This window comes from Lynx rufus, unplaced genomic scaffold, assembly GCF_022079265.1.
Source record: "Lynx rufus isolate CCGP_SWC_20201006 ecotype Redwood Valley unplaced genomic scaffold, mLynRuf1.p SCAF_17, whole genome shotgun sequence".
Classification (NCBI taxonomy): Eukaryota; Metazoa; Chordata; class Mammalia; order Carnivora; family Felidae; genus Lynx; species Lynx rufus.
Window position 1 is genome coordinate 44,549,467 of NW_025814831.1, and position 19,056 is coordinate 44,568,522.

The following is a 19,056-nucleotide window of genomic DNA, read 5'->3' on the forward strand; positions in this document are numbered from 1 at the left end:
GAGCTGTTTAAGATTAAGTGGGGATCTGATACCAAAGTGCGGTTTTAAAACAGAATAAGAGTTCTGGTTTTGGGGAAGATGGAGGAAGCACGCTCTACTCTGTCTCCCCCACTGCATACTAGACTTCTTGCACAGAACGCCTGGAATCTGAGGACTCTGAAGAGTAAATGGCAGAAACAAGCACAGGGAAAGACACCGGAATTCTGAGTTCTACCAAACCTGTGGGGAGTTTACCATTTCCCCGCTGCTGATATTGCCTAGCCTGGACTCAAGGGAAGCCTAATGCCAAGTGAGGACAAAAAGAGCTCCAAGAAAAGCCCCTGTTTTCAAGCCCAAGAAGGAGGAAAGGGAAGGTTGGAGAGAGTAGAGGAAATCCCCTGGATCTCCCCTCCTCTCCTTCCCCAGGCACCAGGAAGTATTGTGCCAGTAACAGAGGCAACAGCACAGTGACGGCAGGGGCAACCAGCAGGTTCCTACAGTTCTGAAGGAAAGGAACACCTCTCTAATCAGAGGAGCTGTGGCTGCAAGAGCCAGGAGCAAATCCTCACTGCTCTTTACCTCTGTGCGGCCTCTGGCAGCCTGGCCCCAGACACAGACACAGTCACAGGACTTGCGTGGCAGGTGAGGGAAATTAAAGCTCCAGCTTTCCGGCCAGACAACCAGGAAAGAAGGCTCCAAAGAAGGAAAAGGGCAAGAGTGAAGACAGAAAGGAGGGAGGTCAAGAGAGCAATCCCATGAAGTTGTGTAGGAACTCCTGGCATATCTCTGAGCTCAGCATGCATGGATCTGACCCTAAATAGACTCTGAGAAATGAGTCACTGGACAGATGGCCACCCAAGGCCCAGACTGAGTAATGGGCAGCACACAGGGATTGATTCAGATCGCACTGCAAATGCTTTGAAAACAGAACCAATATTGGAACTACAGGACACAGAAGGCAGGTCAGAATTCGCAGCCTGAGATTTGCCTGGCTGACAGCCTGCTACACCAACAAACAAATCAACATTCTCGTTAGGATTTAAATAAGGCCCAAATATCCAAAATGTCCAGGATATAATCCAAAAATGATTTGGCTTATAAAGAAGCAGGAAAATCTCAATTCACAAGGGAAAATATAATCAATAGATGTGAATTCCAAAATGGTACAGATGTTAGAATTGCCAAAGACTTTAAAATATCTATTATAACAATGCCCCAAGAAGTAAAGGCAAATACTCTTGAAATGAATAGAAAAATAGAAAAATCTCAACAAAGAAACAGAAGATATAAAAAGGAACCAAGTAGAAATTACAGAGCTGAAAAATATGATGGAAATTAAAAATTCATTAGATGGGCTTAATGTAAGTCTGGAGAGAGAGAGAGAGAGGAGGAAGAGAGAGAGAGAAGCAGACAGTAAACTGAATGGTGACAGATCAAGAGAAATGAGACGATTTAAACCACAAGCAAAAAGACTGAAAAAAAAAAAAAGTACAGTCTCATGCACCTGTGGGACAGTGCCAAAAGGTCTAATGTTCATGTCATCAGAATCCCAGGTGGAGAAGAGAAAAAATGTGAAGCAGAAGAAGTATTTAAAGAAATAATGTCAAAAAAGCTCCCAAATTTTGTGAAAGACACAATCTTACAGATTTAAGCAGCTCAGCGAACACCAAACAGGTTAGACTTAAAGAAATCCATGCTTAGATACACCATAACCAAACTGCTAAAAACCAAAGACACAATCTTGAAGGCAGCCACAGAAAAACAACACATTTCACACAGAGAACAATGATGATGATATCCTGGGATCAAAAGAAGGGCAACGGATATGATAAATATCTAGATAAATACCTTAAATTATTTTTTCTCTTAAATTAAAAAATATATGTATGACAGATGAAAACAAAAATTATCAAGTATCTGGTATAATTAATATATATGATAACACAAAAGTGAGGAGGTTAAAGGGACTTATATGGCAGTAAGTTTTCTATATGCCACTCGAAGTAGCAAAATATTAATCCTAAGTAGACTGTGAAAAGTTAAGTATGTATACTGTGATTCTCAAGATCAACTGTTAAAAAAAAATTTACCAAGAGACATAGCAAACAACTGAATAATTTAAAATGGAATACTAAAAAAATCAAAATTTCCAAAATATGACAGGAAAAGGGAAGCAGTGGACTGAGAAACAGAGGGAACAAACTGAGAGCAAATAATGAAATGGTAGACATACATCTAAATATGTCAATATTTTCATGAAATGCAAATGGTCTAAATACACCAATGAAAAGATAGACATTGTCAGAATGGAAAATAAAACAAGACCCAGATATATGCTGTCTACAAGAAACCCACTTTAACTATGATATGGGTGGTTAAGAACAAAAGAATAAAAAAGATATAACATGAAAACACTACTCAAATTAAAACCCAATCAAAAACCCAGAAGAGTTTTTTCTTTTGTAGATACAAAGATGAAAATGCCATTTAATGAAGAAAGGATGTTTTCAACAAATATTAGGACAACTTGACATTTATACACAAAAACAAAACAACAACAAAGAATCCCCAAGAACCTTGTCTTAATCCCTTGCCCCCTTACAAAAAGTAACTCAAAGTGGATCACTGATATGAAATGTAAAAGATAAAACTATTAAACTCCTAGAAGAAAACACGTGAAAATCTTTGTGACCTGACACTGGGCAAAGAGTTCTTGGATACGACACCAAAGAGTATGATCCATAAAAGAAAAAAAATGATAATTGGATGTCATCAAAATAAAAAATTTATCTGCAAAAGCCACTTCAAAAAAGAATAAAAGTCAAGCTACAAAATTTATGAATCACATATTTGCTGAAGATTTGTACCTACCATACAGAAAGAATTCTTAAAACTCAATAGTTAAGAAAACAAACAATCCAATCATCCCACTCATGTTCACACACAAACCTGTACATGAATGTTTACAGCAGCTCAGTCCCCAACCTGACAACCCAAATGTCCTTCAACAGGTGAACTGATAAACAAACAGGAACATCTATAGAATGGAATACTACTCAGCAACGAAAAGGAACTGTTCTCTATCCTGATTGTTGTGGGGGTTATCCATGTATCCCACATGGATCTGTTCTGTATCCTAACTGTTGTGGGAGTTATATAAATGTATACATGTGTTAAAATTCATAGAACTATACATAAAAAAATATCACTGCATCTTAAAAATAAAATAGTAAGTGTTCAATAATATTAGCTTTGTTCCTTTTAAAAAGTGCCCATTTAGAAAGCTTTCGTGTGATGCTGATGGCTCAATGCTTTGGGGGAAAAATCTCTATCAAGTGCCTTACAATTGTTCATGTACTTTGACTTAGTAATTTCACTTCTGAGAATCTATTCTAAGAATTCAAACTTCTATCCCCTCCAAAGAAAACTATATACACAAAGTCATTTGTTGTAGTATATAATTTTATGATAGTTAAACATTAAGATATTCTATTAACTATCTACTCATAGTTCCTTTCCCCTCTTATTATTAAAATATAGTACATGTACCTACTAAGAATAGTTTGTAAAAACATTAAAAAATGGTTTCATGATATTCAATGGAAAGACAGGATTCTTCCACATTATGCTTTCAACTTTGTAAAATTTTTGATTTATTTGTATATGTGTAATAGAACCATATTTTTTCTAGTTAAAAAATTTTTTTCTTGGGGTGCTTGGGTGACTCAGTCAGTTGGGCGTCCGACTTCGGCTCAGGTCATGACCTCACAGTTTGCGAGTTCAAGCCCCATGTTGGATTCTATTCTATTCTATAATGAATAAGGCTAACAATAAACTAAAAATTTTATTTAAAAAAATTTTTTTAATGTTTATTTATTTTTGACAGAGAGAGAGAGAGAGACAGAGCATGAGCAGGGGAGGGGCAGAGAGAGACAGGGAGACACAGAATCCGAAGCAGGCTCTAGGCTCTGAGCTGTCAGCACAGAGCCCAACGCAGGGTCGAAGTCACAGACTGCGAGATCATGACCTGAGCCGAAGTCGGATGCTCAACTGACTGAGCCACCCAGACGCCCCCAAAATTTTATTTTAAAAACTGATACCAATAAGCAATATTTATCTTGAGGCCTTGGTTAATCAAAAATATTAACAAAAATTTATGGGCCAGAAAGTTTATCACCATGCTATAATTATAATAAAGTCTTCTAGACTTCACAAAAATGTCCAAAAATAGAATATTTGTTATCATGCATCTACATGAGAATATTAAACAGTCAAGAAATGATGGTAATAAAAGCATTTTTCTGAGTACATGGGGAAATGCTTATGATATAGTATTAGGTGAAAAAACTGAACAGAAAACTAAGTATTATCTGAGCTAGTACTGTAGGAGTCTGTGAGAGTGTATATGTGTTTGTAGAAGTAAATAATTGATGTTAAAAATGAATGAAATTCCGAAAAGCTTACCAAGATGTTATCAGTGGATATCTTAAAGACAGATAGTATTGATCTTCTTTATATTTATTTGCCTGTATTTTTTAGAATTTCCACATGGAGCATAGAGTATTTCTGTAACAGGGACATGCCTCATTCATGCCAATGGCCAATGGGGTAATGCCTTTCACAATCTGGGCCTCCCCATGCCTCCCCACTCATCTCTTCACCTAGCCCTTTAAGCCCGTGCTCCAAGCTTACTGGACCACTCCCAGTTTCCCCAGGGCTCAGCAGGCCCTTCCCACGACTTTGCACATGTACTTCCCTTGAATCGGCCTTCTCCTACCCACTTGGCAAATTCCTACTTAGTCTTTAAATCTCCAACATTTTGTCCATAATGACACTTCCATGCTTACCAGATGACAATGTAATTTATCTGCTTCATATTTACAGCACCACCTGAAACCCTCTCCAAAAGACTGCAACAGCAGGGGTCATGCCCATGCATCTGTAGCTTATATAGTTGTTGGGTCATTTTGGAAAGTCAATTATTTATTAAATAAATGCTGAATGAATGCCTCCAGGCAGAATTAATTGCTTCTTCACCCATGCTCCCAGTTAAATCATCCTCAGTAAACACATATTGAACATTGACTGGGTCTCACACTTCACAAAGCTCGGCTAGCATAGTAGAGAGCTTACCCCATTATATTATAGCCAGTTATACTCATATCTATGTGTATATACAACAAGATTGTGGTCTACTTAAACTTGGAACTGAGTCTCACTTTATTGCCAAGGCCTAACATAGGCTGGAGCATAGTAGATTCAATAATGTTTGTGGGGTTGAATTAAATAAAATTAACCAAAAAAATGTCCATTTAGGGATGTTAATGGCTCTTAATATCTTATTCAAAAATAGAACAATTAAAATTACTCTCACAGAACATTTATACTCATTACTTATCACTTCATTAGCCACGGTAAACTTCAGGTTCTGAACACCAAAAGTACCATGTTATCAAATTCTTAGTAAGGGATAATTTAACTTGGGAATTTAGAAAGAATTTCTTAAATCCCCTTTGTAAGAGAATAGAAATTATGAAATGCATTTTCTTCTTCACACTCTGGACAATCTCAAGCATTTCATGGATAGGAAAAATGTTCAACACTCTACCACTGAAGGAGTTATTTATTCTTGACCTTAACTATGAATAATTTTACGTTCTGAAGTCTAGAATTCACAGTTCTCATATGTTATCTCAGCCAGCATAACTGTAGGTGTTTTTCTTATTTACAAAAATGCCTTATCCTTTATTAGAAAAATCCTTAAGCTATTTTTATATAGTATTTATTCCTGGAAAAAATTTGCTTTACACTTTAAAGGGGGCCATGGTGTTGATCGGGGGGAACTATAATTGCTTGAGATCCACCTGCAACGATTTCAAGTAGACAGGCACATCTCCAATTTCTCTGAATTATACTAAGATCTTATTTGCTATTCTTGTTAATCTGTCCTTATTTTTCCTTTACCCAGAACAATAACATTTATTTCTGCCTGGCCTCATTTATGCACAGATATTCAATTTAATTACAAAGATAATCTCACCGGTGACAGGGAAATAGGTGTAGAAAATTGGTCTTTTGGATGAGGCACAGCTGCTACATAAACAATTTTAGAAAAGCTTAAGATTTTAGAAAAGCTATTATATGAAAAGAATGCTTACTGTTTATTTATTTCAAGAAAATGATAAAGATTAAATGTGACCATTCCACTAGGTAACATTCCTTCCACAGGATTCCACCGGTTTCCAGGAAAGCTGACACCTGGTAAGTGCTTTGCCATCTTGGGTAAATACCACTCATAAGTCATCATCTATCAGAAAAATAATAAGTGATGTCATATTTTTGATATACATCTTAAAAAAGAATCAAGTTGACCAAGTACAATGAAAAAGTTCTAAAATGTGGGTATTATACTCATTAAATATTAACATGATTGAAAAATATGAACAAGCACATCCGAGGTATTCGCCACTGACTACTCCTCTAAATGACTTTAACCTTGGATTTCATTTCTTAAGCTGCGTCTACTATTGGTAACCTAAGCACTTAGTTTGATCTTACCTGCAGGCACTTGACGGACGCACTGGCCAGAATGACCTTCCCCCGTCTCACACCTAGAGAATGTGTGCCCAACTTTCAGACCAAGCTTAAGTATCACTTCATCCATGATGCCCTCCCCAGGTTCCACCGCAGAATGATAGGCTCCTATAGCACCTTGTACCTACCTCTGTCACAGCTCTTACATTACTCACTAGACTGAGCTTCTCGAGGGAAGGGACTGTATGTTTTCACCTTTGTGCCTCTGCACCTAGCACAGTGCCTGGCATTGAATGGTTCTCAGATTATGTTTGCTGAAGTTGGAAGGTCTTTGGTGGCCAGGCTAGACAACCTGGGCAAGATACAGAGATGTGTCATTACTCGACTCTTTTGTTCATCCATTTACTCCAGAAACAAGTACTGCCCACCTACAATGAAGAAGATAAAATCCCTGCCCTTGAGAAGCTCAACGTATGACAATCTAGACCTCAAAGAGAAAAATTATCTGAATGTATCAGTATGTCCAAATTGTATATTCTCACATGGTCTTTTGATTAAAAAAAATCATCAATATCAGGAAAAATCATTATTTCTTAATTCTATACTTAGTATATCCTTATCTATACTTTCATATGTACAGATTTACTTTTTTTTTTTAAAGAAAAGACTCCCATTTACACCTTCAAAGCTTTGTTATCGTTTAGATATCACCTTTTGAGCAATTATGCTTATGTGTTACTTGCTTTATATAAGTAATTTAACTAGAGATGACAAATTAATTTTAATCTAGGTGTACATTGTAAATACTCAAACATACTTATTGAATTAGATCTTATGACCCAATAATTTCAGTTCTTAGGGATATTAACATTAATTCAACACCTTCTATATGCTACAACCTTAATATTTCTCATTTAATTCTCATAGTAACCTTATTGCATAGTAATCACATTAGACACTGCTGGGTGCCTACTCAACAGCTAATACCCTCTTCTTCCTCACTGACACAATCCTGACTTTGACCTGGTAGTCCAGGGCAGCTCCATGCTTGGGTCTAGTCTTTCCCTTTTGCCAGCAAGGAGTTTAGGAATTAGCATATGACCCAATACTGATTAGAGGGGGCCCTCGGGGTGGTCTGCTAGGGGCTTCTGGGCACATGTTACTCTCAACAGAGAGGGGAAGAGAGATAGGAGGTTGGTGGGGGGCAGGGGACGGGGGAGAGAGAGAGAGAGAGAAAGAGAAAGAGGAGGGGAGGAGAGAGGAGGAGAAGCACTTTGCTTCCTTTTAGGATGTGATGCTTGGAACTGGACATTCATCAGTTCAAGATGGATGTAGAAAAGTGGGCCTGGAACACTGACATCACTTGAACTGCTTGTATTATCCATCCTAAAACCTCCTATCTTCAGACTACTTCTTACGGGAGATTAAATACTCTATAGTTTAAGCTACTCTTAGGTATTTTGTTTCTTGCATTCAAAAGCATCCTAACTTAAATGATGATCATTTCCATTTTATAGATCAGGAGACAGAAGCTCTGAGAGGAAAAATCATTAGCCCCATGTCACACATCCTGGAAGTGACAGAATGAGGACTTGAATTTAGGTCTAATTAACTTTGAAATCCATGCTTTTCAACGATAGTGACTGCCGTCCTAAACAGTATTTTAAAATCATGGTGGGATACCACATTATCAACTAATAACCTTGCTTTTGTCAGAAGCTAGGTTGAAGATCAAATTAATCAATTTGTGTACCTGATATAAAAGCAAACTGCTTACAAAAAATGTGTAATTTGCAAGTTTCCCCATATTTGCAAATCTGTTTATCCAGTTTTCTCCAAAAAATTCCAATTATTCATTAATTCAACAAAATTTATTAAGTATTGTGCCTACTCATTTGCTCAATCAAACTAATCATAGTATTAAGATTAGTATAAAGATTAGGAATTCTCTTTCCCTGATGACTGCTCTAAAAACACCAGAGATAGATTTGCTCCCTTTTAGGTATTTAAGGTTTAAATTAGAAATCTTATAGTTTAAATATATTTCTTCAGTTCCAGAAGATTGTTTTAATAGACCTGGAAATTTTCACAAGTCCTCTCCAAACGTATTTTTGTCACAAGACCAACAAAGTTTACTCAAAATTCTATACCAGAATTGGGGTTAATAATTTCTACTTAGAATGAAATGTTTACTTACCTGCAGTATAACTTATTTTATATTCAACCTAAAATATTTTAATCTCTGGACCAGTGGGTAGTGTTAATTTGAATGGCTGTGTTGGCCAAATATATTATTTGATTCTACCATGAAAAACATTAATTCTTAAAACATTCAGTTTAGAAAAGTTTTTTTAAATATTTATTTACTTTTGAGAGAGAGAGACAGAGACAGAGTGTGAGCAGGAGATGGGCAGAGAGAGAGGGAGACAGAATCCAAAGCAGGCTCCAGGCTCTCAGCTGTCAGCACAGAGCCTGATGTGGGGCTCAAACTCACAAGCGGTGAGATCATGACCTGAGCCAGAGTTGGACACTTAACCGACTGAGCCACCCAGGCGCCCCCAAACATTCTGTTTAGATGAGAAGGAACCAATTCATATGGCTTATACATTAGTTAAAATAAACAAAAGAACATGATGTATATTCTAAGAGTTTTCATGAAAACTGTACCCATCCACTGTTAAAGTTTAAAAAATATTTGCTTTAAAGCGATTACTGTTACTATATTCTAAGTATATTTTTCACATACTTACTTCCTGATCCACTAGTGAAATATCTGGCCTCAGTCCCTCGCAATAATGCATGTAACGGAGAGAATTCCCTGGCAAATCTCCTCTGAGTAAGATAATTGCATCATGAGGCATAGAGGCTAGAAGGTTCTTTGCAAATTTATCAATAACATAGTTGGTCCTTTGGTCACAAATGCTAAACAAAAGAATAAAGAAACATTAAAATAGCAACATACTGCTACAGTTTGAACAAGACTGAATTTATTTTCTGCACCATTCTTTTCCCATCACGCACTCTACATGTAGTGTTTCAAAGTATCCTAATTTATATCTTTAAAAAAAATTTTTTTTAACATTTATTTATTTTTGAGACAGAGAGAGACAGAGCATGAACGGGGGGAGGGCCAGAGAGAGAGGGAGACACAGAATCTGAAGCAGGCTCCAGGCTCTGAGCTGTCAGCACAGAGCCTGATGCGGGGCTCGAACTCACGGACCGTGAGATCGTGACCTGAGCGAAGTCAGACGCTCAACTGACTGAGCCACCCAGGCGCCCCTAATTTATATCTTTTAAGAAGATAAATATATTTGAAAAAAGAACACTATCATCTGAAAGAAAACTGATTGTGCAATTAAACAAAAATCAGTGGACTGCTTTACTTCTGGAATTTATCATTTCTATAAAAAGGGAATCAGTTAGTGCTTAGAAATAAGTCCTTTTTCCCCCCTAAAAACACACCCAATTTCACTAAAAAGAAGTAAGTCTTCTGATTTCACTTGGAATTCAAGGTAATGTCATGTCAACTTCATTTAGACCAAAGGACTTTTCAGAAATTAAAAGGAAATCTACCAATTTCTGGCATAACTTCGTATGACATTGGTCTGACTCTCTTGCATGCAAGGTTGATCCTTTTCACCACTTCCCCCGCACCATAGTCTCTTCTCTCCTTTCTAGACTGAGAACTAACTCATTAGGGAATGACACCAACAAGAAGGAAGGGAAGGAACAGCTGGTTGAGTTGTTTACTTCTCTCCAGGCATTTCTTGCTATTGCCAACAACAGCGGTACAACTCTTTTCAGTGACGGAGTGGACTTTCTAACTTCAAAGAAAACTGGCATGAATTCTGAGAGCTTCCCATGAAAAAAGAAATAGACTACAAGAGAGTAAACGCATCAAAACACGGAACAAGCAATGTCCTGCCTGTTATTATCAGGTCTGTTACATTTAATGGTTTGGAGACACACAGCCTAAAGTTGAATCACTGGGCTAGCGTCACAAAGCAAATGAACACTGCTAGGAACAAAATATTAACCCTTGCCTTTGAAACTGCTGCAACTGCTTCCTGCTATGATTCCCTACTTTGCAGGGTGATGCCTCACATTTTGCCACCTAGTGAAGTTGCTATCTATTCCATTCCCCTGGGACAAATACAAGAATCAAAACAAAATACAATAACCCAGCCTTGTACAAGCATCCCTGATGTCGAACCTGGATTGCCCTAAAGACCCAAGTCAGGAGGAGACTGGGATAAAACAAACGTGGGAAACATGTGGGCTTTGCAGACCCTTGTTAAGCTAGCTGTGGAGTTGTGCCTGGGACACACGTCCCCTTCCCACCAGACCTCCTGTGAAGCAGCCTTCCCAACACTGGCTCTACCCTGGTATTATAAAGAACATCAGTTTTTAAAGTTAAGTTGAAAGGGGACATCTAACCTTTTAATCATTATTTTTTAAAGGCTTTAAGTATACATGCATGTATATATGTATGTATGTATTTATGAGAGAGAAGGCACATGAGTAGCAGAGGGAGAGGGAGAAAGAATCTTATGCAGGCACCACCCCCCCCCCCCCCAGCACAGAATCCCACGCAGGGCTCGATCTCACAACCTGAGCCGAAATCAAGAGTTGTACCTGAGCCACCAGGTGCCCCAGAAATTTAACCTTTTAAAATACCAATCAGTGCACCTGGGTGGCTCAGTCGGTTAAGCGTCTGACTTCAGCTCAGGTCATGATCTCGTGGTTCGTGGGTTTGAGCCCCATGTCAGGCTCTGGGCAGACAGCTCAGAGCCTAGAGCCTGCTTCAGATTCTGTGTCTCCCTCTCTCTCAGGCCTCCCCAGCTCATGCTCTGTCTCTGTCTCTCTCTCAGAAATAAATAAACATTAATAAAAAAACTTTTTTCAATACCAATCAAATCTCACTATCATGAAACTCCAGTGGACTCTTTCCACCTCTGTAACGTTTACTCAACGCTGATGGAAATAAATGAACTATCATCTAAAACGTGGACGTCTCTTATGTTAGACTGAGGTTTTCATTGGCATGGTTATCAAACAGATTTTTAAAAGTACATATAATACTAATGCATAAGAATGAAGAAACTTTTAGAACTTCAATGATTTCAAAATAATTAATATTCACTGCTATGGAGTGAACTAGAAAAGGGCCAGGTGTTACTCAAAAGATGAAATCTTTGAAGGATAAAGGGAATTATTTCAGGGCATACAAAAAGGCCCAAATGCCTTTACTCTCCATCCAAGTGGTATTTAAAAAAAAATTTTTTTTTTAACGTTTATTTATTTTTGAGACAGAGAGAGACAGAGCATGAACGGGGGAGGGGCAGAGAGAGAGGGAGACACAGAATCAGAAGCAGGCTCCAGGCTCTGAGCCATTAGCCCAGAGCCCGACGCGGGGCTTGAACCCACGGACCGCGAGATCGTGACCTGAGCTGAAGTCGGACGCTTAACCGACTGAGCCACCCAGGCACCCCCAAGTGGTATTTTAGATCATGGACACATCACAGACGCATCCTCCAGATCCTACAAAGTCTCTCTAGGGCTCCTTGGGGGAAAATATACAACTGGTTGATATGCGCCACCCAAAGCCTTGCTGGCAACGTCCTGAAACTACGCATCAGTCAGGCTGAGATTCTGTTCAGTCAGAAGCACCGCATCCAGACCAAGCCGTCTCACTCTGAAAACCAGTGGAGGTTACAGGTGCAACAAAGTCCGAGGATCTAAACATCCAAACGTCTCTTGTTTGGGTGAGACTTTTCATAAAATTAAGCATGTGTTACCTGAAATTAGAATATATTTGGTACATTATAAAAAGCGTTGCTGAAAGCCACTCCAGACACTGAAGCCCACTGGTGTTCAGCACTCGGTTGCTCTCAGAAACTAGCGCGGCCAAGCCGACGCCGGCGAGCACGGCCACCACAGCGTTGCTCTGCATCCAGAATCTTTCTACCTGTGCAAGAGACACAAGAGCAGCACGTCCGGCTGGCTGCTTTATGCAACCAATCAGGCACCTGTCGACTTAAAAAATACACCGCCTGTGCCTATTGCTGTCACGCAGGTCTTGTTAACTGACTTTCCCCCATCCAACTCCACGTCCCTCTAGCTTTCAATTTTCAAATATTTCCCCTTTCCCGTTTGACACACGAATCTCCCTTTTTGGATCCACACGTTCTTTTCAATCCCATGGCCTGCGCCTTGAACTCCTGCCACTTGTAAGGTGGAGGGGGTGGAGAAATGCTTTTGCTTTGCTCCTGATGTCTCCTCCCACGTGGGAAGCTCCACCAATGTAACACCCCTCACTTCTTTCCCGAGGGGTGCAGGCACTGAGCTGGGGGGGGGGCGGGAATCTGGGAGCTGAGGGTGGGTCCGCAGAGCCCTCCCCTTTCCTCTTTCTCTTGGAAGTGATCTGCCTACAGGATGCACCTGTCCAGGGGCAGACTCTGTCCCTGTGATGCCAGTGGGGCGGGTGTGGGGTGGGGAGGGTCTTGCCCTGGACAGCGCTGCCTGTGACTAGTGGGTGGGTCTGTCCATTCCAGGATGTGCTATGAGGAAGCCCCCTTGCCCACAGACATAAACCACACTCTCCAATCTCAGAGTGATCAGTGATAAAGGTGATTCACCCTGGTTTATCTCATTTCTCAGATGATTCAGAACTCAGATGATCAAATAGGGTATTATTTATTAGGCCTCTCGAACACACACATACACTGCATTGGTTTCCGCCATTAGAGAAGAGCTATCTACATTTATAATTTCTACTACAAAGAGAATACGCTAATAATTTTTGATCTATAATAAATTACACACAATTTTAACTATTCTAAGATAAGTCGCTCTTCTACAAGATTTGTGAAGACAAGATTGTACATTCCTAATCACCTTTTGGGTCAAAGGGCCATATCCAAGTCAAACTTACCACACCCATGAAAAGTGGTTTTGAAATATCTAAATTCGCTCTCCAAGCGAAGAACAATGAATAAATGCAAAACATTCCAGTAAAAAGCCATACTGATGATGGGTTCTGTCTGTCCCTATAAAAAAATTTAAATATGTCCAAAATTATTTATATGCATGAATATTAATGACAATATCACATAGGTTTAAACTACAGGGAAAAAAAATTAGACCCATAAAACTTTCCATTTTTAACTAGGGACAAAGAAAGATCTCAGTTGAAAGAAATCTGAGTGGGAACATATAACCAAAACATAGTCATTCACTACACATTGTAATACATATCACAGACGACTTCACTTGGAACTATACAGCAACAGATAGAAAGTTAAGATTTGCAGAAGAAATACAGATTATTAATCTTGTTAAATCGGAGATGCAATTAAACATACGCAAAACAAAGGAATAATGTCATGCATCAAAATAAGAAGATTTTACAATGACAAATCTCAATATTGGTGAGGACGTAATACTGCGAAAGCACGTGTTATTATAATCTTCAAGAAAAGATACTTTGATAATATATATGAAGAGCCTTAAAAATAATCACACTCATTGACCTAGCAATTTGACATGTAAGTGTAAATCTTTAAGAAAAACCAGAAATGTGGATAAAGGTTAATCCATAAAAATGCTTTAATATTACTTGTAGCAGAAAGAGTGGAAGCAATCTGCAAAGTCTCAAATAGTTAAAAGTTAATTCTCCTAGGTCACAGAATGGAGTTTTACACAGACGTTTAAATGATTTTAAGTGTTTTTATGATACGGGAAAATGTTCACAATGTAACGTTAAGTGCCAAGGAAACACAACTACAAATGTATGTACATGTATAAATTTACATAAAACACTTAGACTAGAAAGTAAATGAACAAAAAATTAAGGGAGTGTTGCATTTTTCAGGTTTTCTTTTATCATCAGAGGTTACTTTTTTCTTCAGAGGAATTCAAATTATGGCTTACTTCTTTTGCAATGCAACAATAAGTAGCTATGGGCAGAGTACGGGATCAAACCAGAAGTTTAAGACATCAAATGACTTGCTTACTTAGATTGTAATGTGATGAATGCTCAATCTTCCAAAATCATTAATTTATAATCAAGAAAAAAAAAACTAGCAAGAAAGCAATACAAATTTGCTGTAACAGAAGTGTCAGTCATTTATATTTAATATAAAATAATACTTGCAATGTTCTACAATGACATATTAAAATATGAATGGAATTAGTGAATATGGGGAAGAGAATAGGGAAAAATTATATTACTCACTTTCTTGCTAAAGATATATTTGCCCAAACTGCGAGGGCTTGAATGTTGAATGAGAGTTGGGTCCTCATACTTGTTACTTGAGAACTGTAAAAGACAATCTAACTTATTGTTGGTAGAAAACAAACGTGGTTAGTTCCAAATAAAACATTATATGTAAGACACACCTGATAACGCACTGAATAGTTTTAAGGGCTGGAGTCAGATTTTAAAATTACTTTGTCTTCTCATTTTAAATTTGGGAGAAAAGGTACCACAAGAAAAGAGTTAAACAGTTCTTTTTTTAAATTTCTTTTTTAACGTTTGTTTATTTTTGAGAGAGAGAGAGACAGAATGTGAACAGGGGAGGGACAGAGAGAGAGGGAGACACAGAATCCAAAGCAGACTCCAGGTCTGAGCCGGCAGCACAGAGCTCAACGTGGGGCTTGAACTCACGAACTGTGAGATCATGACCTGAGCTGAAGTCTGATGCTTAATCACTGAGCCACCCAGGCACCCCAAGGGTTAAATAGTTCCAAGATGTTTTCCAATTGTAACACTGGGTTACCAATTTTATATTTGGCTTAGGATCAGAGCAAGTAATTCTTCTGTATTTGTAATATTGGTATGGTGTATCGATATCATAAACCAATTTGTATCCTCTGATTGGTTTGGTAAGAAGTCATCAGAAATGGGTTTTTGAACTTCTGTCAGCATTGTACACATGGCCTCCTGTGATTTCCTAATTGAAAACAAAATTAATTCAAATAATTTTCTGGAGATCCAATCATAAAAAAGGAAACAAGAACAAGAGGTGATCTCCCTTAAAAGGCTTCCTTGTTTTCTATATTATGTGGTTCAAAAATGTTGAAGCCATCTCTGAGAAATGTATTCTTTTTCCTATAATTAAACTAAATTCTTCCATTAACTAATAAGGATTTTCCAACTGCTTTCTGAGTTCTAAAATAGCTCTAGCAGTCTCCACTTTTCAGAAAAGAAACGACTCTATACACCATCTCAAAGAACTTTCTTCTCCCTACCGGCAATTTTGCTGGAGAAAATGCGATGCCATAATTATGGAAACCACACAATGTGTCTTTTACTAATGGAGACTCATCTACTATGAGAAGATATTCTTACCCATTTTCAAATACACTTGAAAAATTGATTCCAGCATGAGGCCCATTTCAAACCATTCTTCAAAAGGAATGAAGTCAGTCTCAAAATTAATTCTTGGAGATCTGTTGCTTAAGTGTTAGCTCTAAAACATGGTCACTGCCTAGGGTTAGATTCAATAATTTCCTTGTACAGGATTGCAATTTAGAGATATGCATGGGGAAAGAATTTAATTTGCTTGACTGGAAAAGGATAGATGATTAGGTCCCATCATTTTGAAGGATTTTCTAGTAGGTTAATTATGAGTTGCTTCTCTCAACACTCCTGTCCACCTGAAACAATTAAAGGCTAGAAATTCTCTCCCTCAGTCAGAGAGTGCTAGGATTAAGCCTCCATTCTACATTATGATCTGGTTTGAACAAATAGCGTGGGTGTGAGTGGTCATTACTTTTGTCATGTCTTTTTTCTGGGCATATTACCTAACTGCTATTCCTTCACTATAAAGGAAGCTTTTGTGTTCCCCAATAGATGACCTTTATGTGCACCTAATAAAAGTTAGATGTAAAGTCCAGCATTACTTTTTTTTTTTTTAATGTTTCTTTATTTTTGGGAAAGAGAGAGGGAGGAGAGGGGCACAGAGAGAGGGGGAGAGAATCCGAAAGGCTCCGAGCTGTCGGCACAGAGCCCAACGCAGGGCTCAAATCACAAACTGTGAGATCATGACCTGAGCCGAAGTCTAATGCTCAACGAACTGAGCCACCCAGGCGCCTTCACAAAGGTGCCTTACTCTTGAGAGCTCTTTGGAGTTCAGGTGGGATTTGTGAAGGTAAAATATACTAGCAATCTTCAGTGTGATAACAACCCTGGGAGGTGGGTAAAATAGAGCAGCAGTGAGTCGTCTGGCATGGAGCAAAGCAGAATAAAATGAAGGTCCACGGCCACTGGTAAAGCTGTCTTTATAACTGAGCTTCTGGCGACCTTCTCTCCAAACGAAAAAGAAGAAGGACCCACGAAAGGGTCAGTCAGACATAAAAAAAAATATTCAAAATTAGTTGTGAGAACCAACAAAAGGTTACAGAAGAATAATTGGTACCAGGAAAGTGTTTTCAAATTACAGTATAAAATGAAAACCAGCAGGCTAATAAAACAGTATGCATATTACAATGCCATTTTTAAAAACAAAAATAGAAGAAATATTGGAAGGACACAGACAAAAATGTTACTGGTGGTTATCTCTGTATGTTGGAATTATAATAATTTTAATTTTCTTATTTTTGCTTACCTGGATTTTCTAAACTTCTTATAATGATTATGCATCATATTTTGGGAGTAGGGAAAAAGGTCATTTAAAAAGAAAGGAAGGATGGCAGGAAGCAAACAAGCTAGCAAGTTAACAAGACAGAAACTGTGAGAACCTATGAACTGCCTTGTATACAGAGTTAAAATATTCTCCCCATATTTTAAAAATGGTTTTCAAATAGTCCTGGGAATCCCACATTAATAATTACTTAGGAGATCACCTGTGATAGAAGACTATTTGCCATAATTTTATATTGAAAATATTACAAAAATAGTAAAGGATTGGTATGGATATTTTTCAAGTTGTCTTAATCTGTGTGGGTTTTAAAGCAAATATTAACCCATTTTTCCAAGAACCCTAGTGGGTAACGCAGATGAAATTTATTTGCTTAACCTGGCTCTAAAAAAGGCTGGATATTAAAAATATTTAAGTCCAAAACAGAGCTTAAGGACAGCCTAAAGAAAAAGTCTTAAGAGACATCAAGTAAATAAAGCTCTGAATAATTAAAGAACATAGCTCAATTCTAAATAAAAATAAAATAATCAAATTGCTAAATACAATGTTATAAAATATCTCTGAAAAAAAAGCATATATAAAACCAGAACAAAGAATAAATTATGTATAAAGAAACAGTGCATTGGGTAATTTCGTATCCAAATGAAAGTTGAAACATTTTAGTTGCATAGGTTCTACATAGTCTCTTAATAACTGCTGTATTTATTACTCACTTCAATCTTTACCTTATTGAAGGAAATGCTAGAATGTTTGACAGTATACACACACAACTGTTACCTGTACAGGCTAAAGCTACTTCTCAGACATACAGCTTCACAAAGAGATAAACCCAGAAATCCCAAAATTCAGTTAACGGAATGAATAGAGAATTTACTTAAAATCAGTTTCAGGGGCGCCTAGGTGGCTCAGTCAGCTAAGCATCTGACTCTCGATTTTGGCTCACGTCATGATCTCAGGGTTTGTGAGATCGACCCCAAATGGGGCTCTGCGTTGACAGCCAGAGACTGCTTGGGATTCTCTCTCTCCCTCTCTCTCTCTGCCCCTCCCCTGTATATGCACGCTCTCCCTCTCTCTCTCAAAAATAAGTAAATAAACTTAAAAACAAAACAAAACACAGTTTCAAATATTTCATACTCACAGCAAAATTTCAGACATACTGGATCCTATTTCAGATTTGGCCTAAACATAAAAGAGAAAAATTTACTTGTGCAAGCATTAAACTGAAGCTTTGTTAGGCTATTGTATTTTAACTACCTTGATTTTAAATATGCGTGTTTTAAATAGACAAAGCAACATCTCTCTGTACTCAGTCTTTACTTCAGAGCCTTACTGAGTTTTTGCAGAGAAGTCAATGAAAACTAAACACTTTCTTTAGGAAGAATTAATGCAGAAATAATGATTGGCTAAAAATCAGTTAAAATATTTCCAGCAGGAATGATTAACACATTAATGAATTAACAGACTTTACACTTTTGTTACGGAGTCTCTTTAAGGCACTTTGATTAGAGCTCATTATCACATGTTAGTCTATAATTTCACAATTACATGTGAATTATACAAATTTCAAATCTGGAATGGCCCTCAAGCAATATTGTAATGGAATAACCAATATAAGTAAGCCAGAGTATAAATTTAAAGTATCAAACTTTCTAAGTCAAGAAGTAATTAATAATTATCCTTTCATTAACCTATTTTATTATGAAATATCTCCTCCATACAAATAACATATATAATGTGTATTTAAGGGATAAACAGTTTTTTTTTAAAGTCTACAGAGCCACCATTCACTTAAGAAACAGGACTGCACCAATTCCATAGGGTATCTCACAAAGCACTCACAAGCCTCGCTTTTCTTACCCCCCAGTGGTAACTATTACCTTGAATTTGGTGTTAATTATTC

General features: G+C 37.7%; 1 protein-coding gene across 7 annotated transcripts in view; it reads right to left on the reverse strand.

The window, feature by feature from the left end:
* Positions 1–19,056, reverse strand: part of TMEM260 (transmembrane protein 260) — a 72,979-nt gene that overhangs the window by 16,232 nt on the left and 37,691 nt on the right. For all 7 annotated transcript variants that reach the window (XR_006962082.1, XM_047079594.1, XM_047079591.1 and 4 more), the window contains 6 exons: positions 18,295–18,335; positions 14,750–14,833; positions 13,448–13,562; positions 12,312–12,481; positions 9,264–9,435; positions 6,138–6,286 (listed from right to left, as the gene is read on the reverse strand). Coding sequence is in view for 6 of the 7 variants with exons in the window: in XM_047079594.1 (XP_046935550.1) it covers positions 6,138–6,286; positions 9,264–9,435; positions 12,312–12,481; positions 13,448–13,562; positions 14,750–14,833; positions 18,295–18,335 (731 nt within the window). In the remaining variant the exon portion in view is untranslated. The remainder of the gene's footprint in view (positions 1–6,137; positions 6,287–9,263; positions 9,436–12,311; positions 12,482–13,447; positions 13,563–14,749; positions 14,834–18,294; positions 18,336–19,056) is intronic.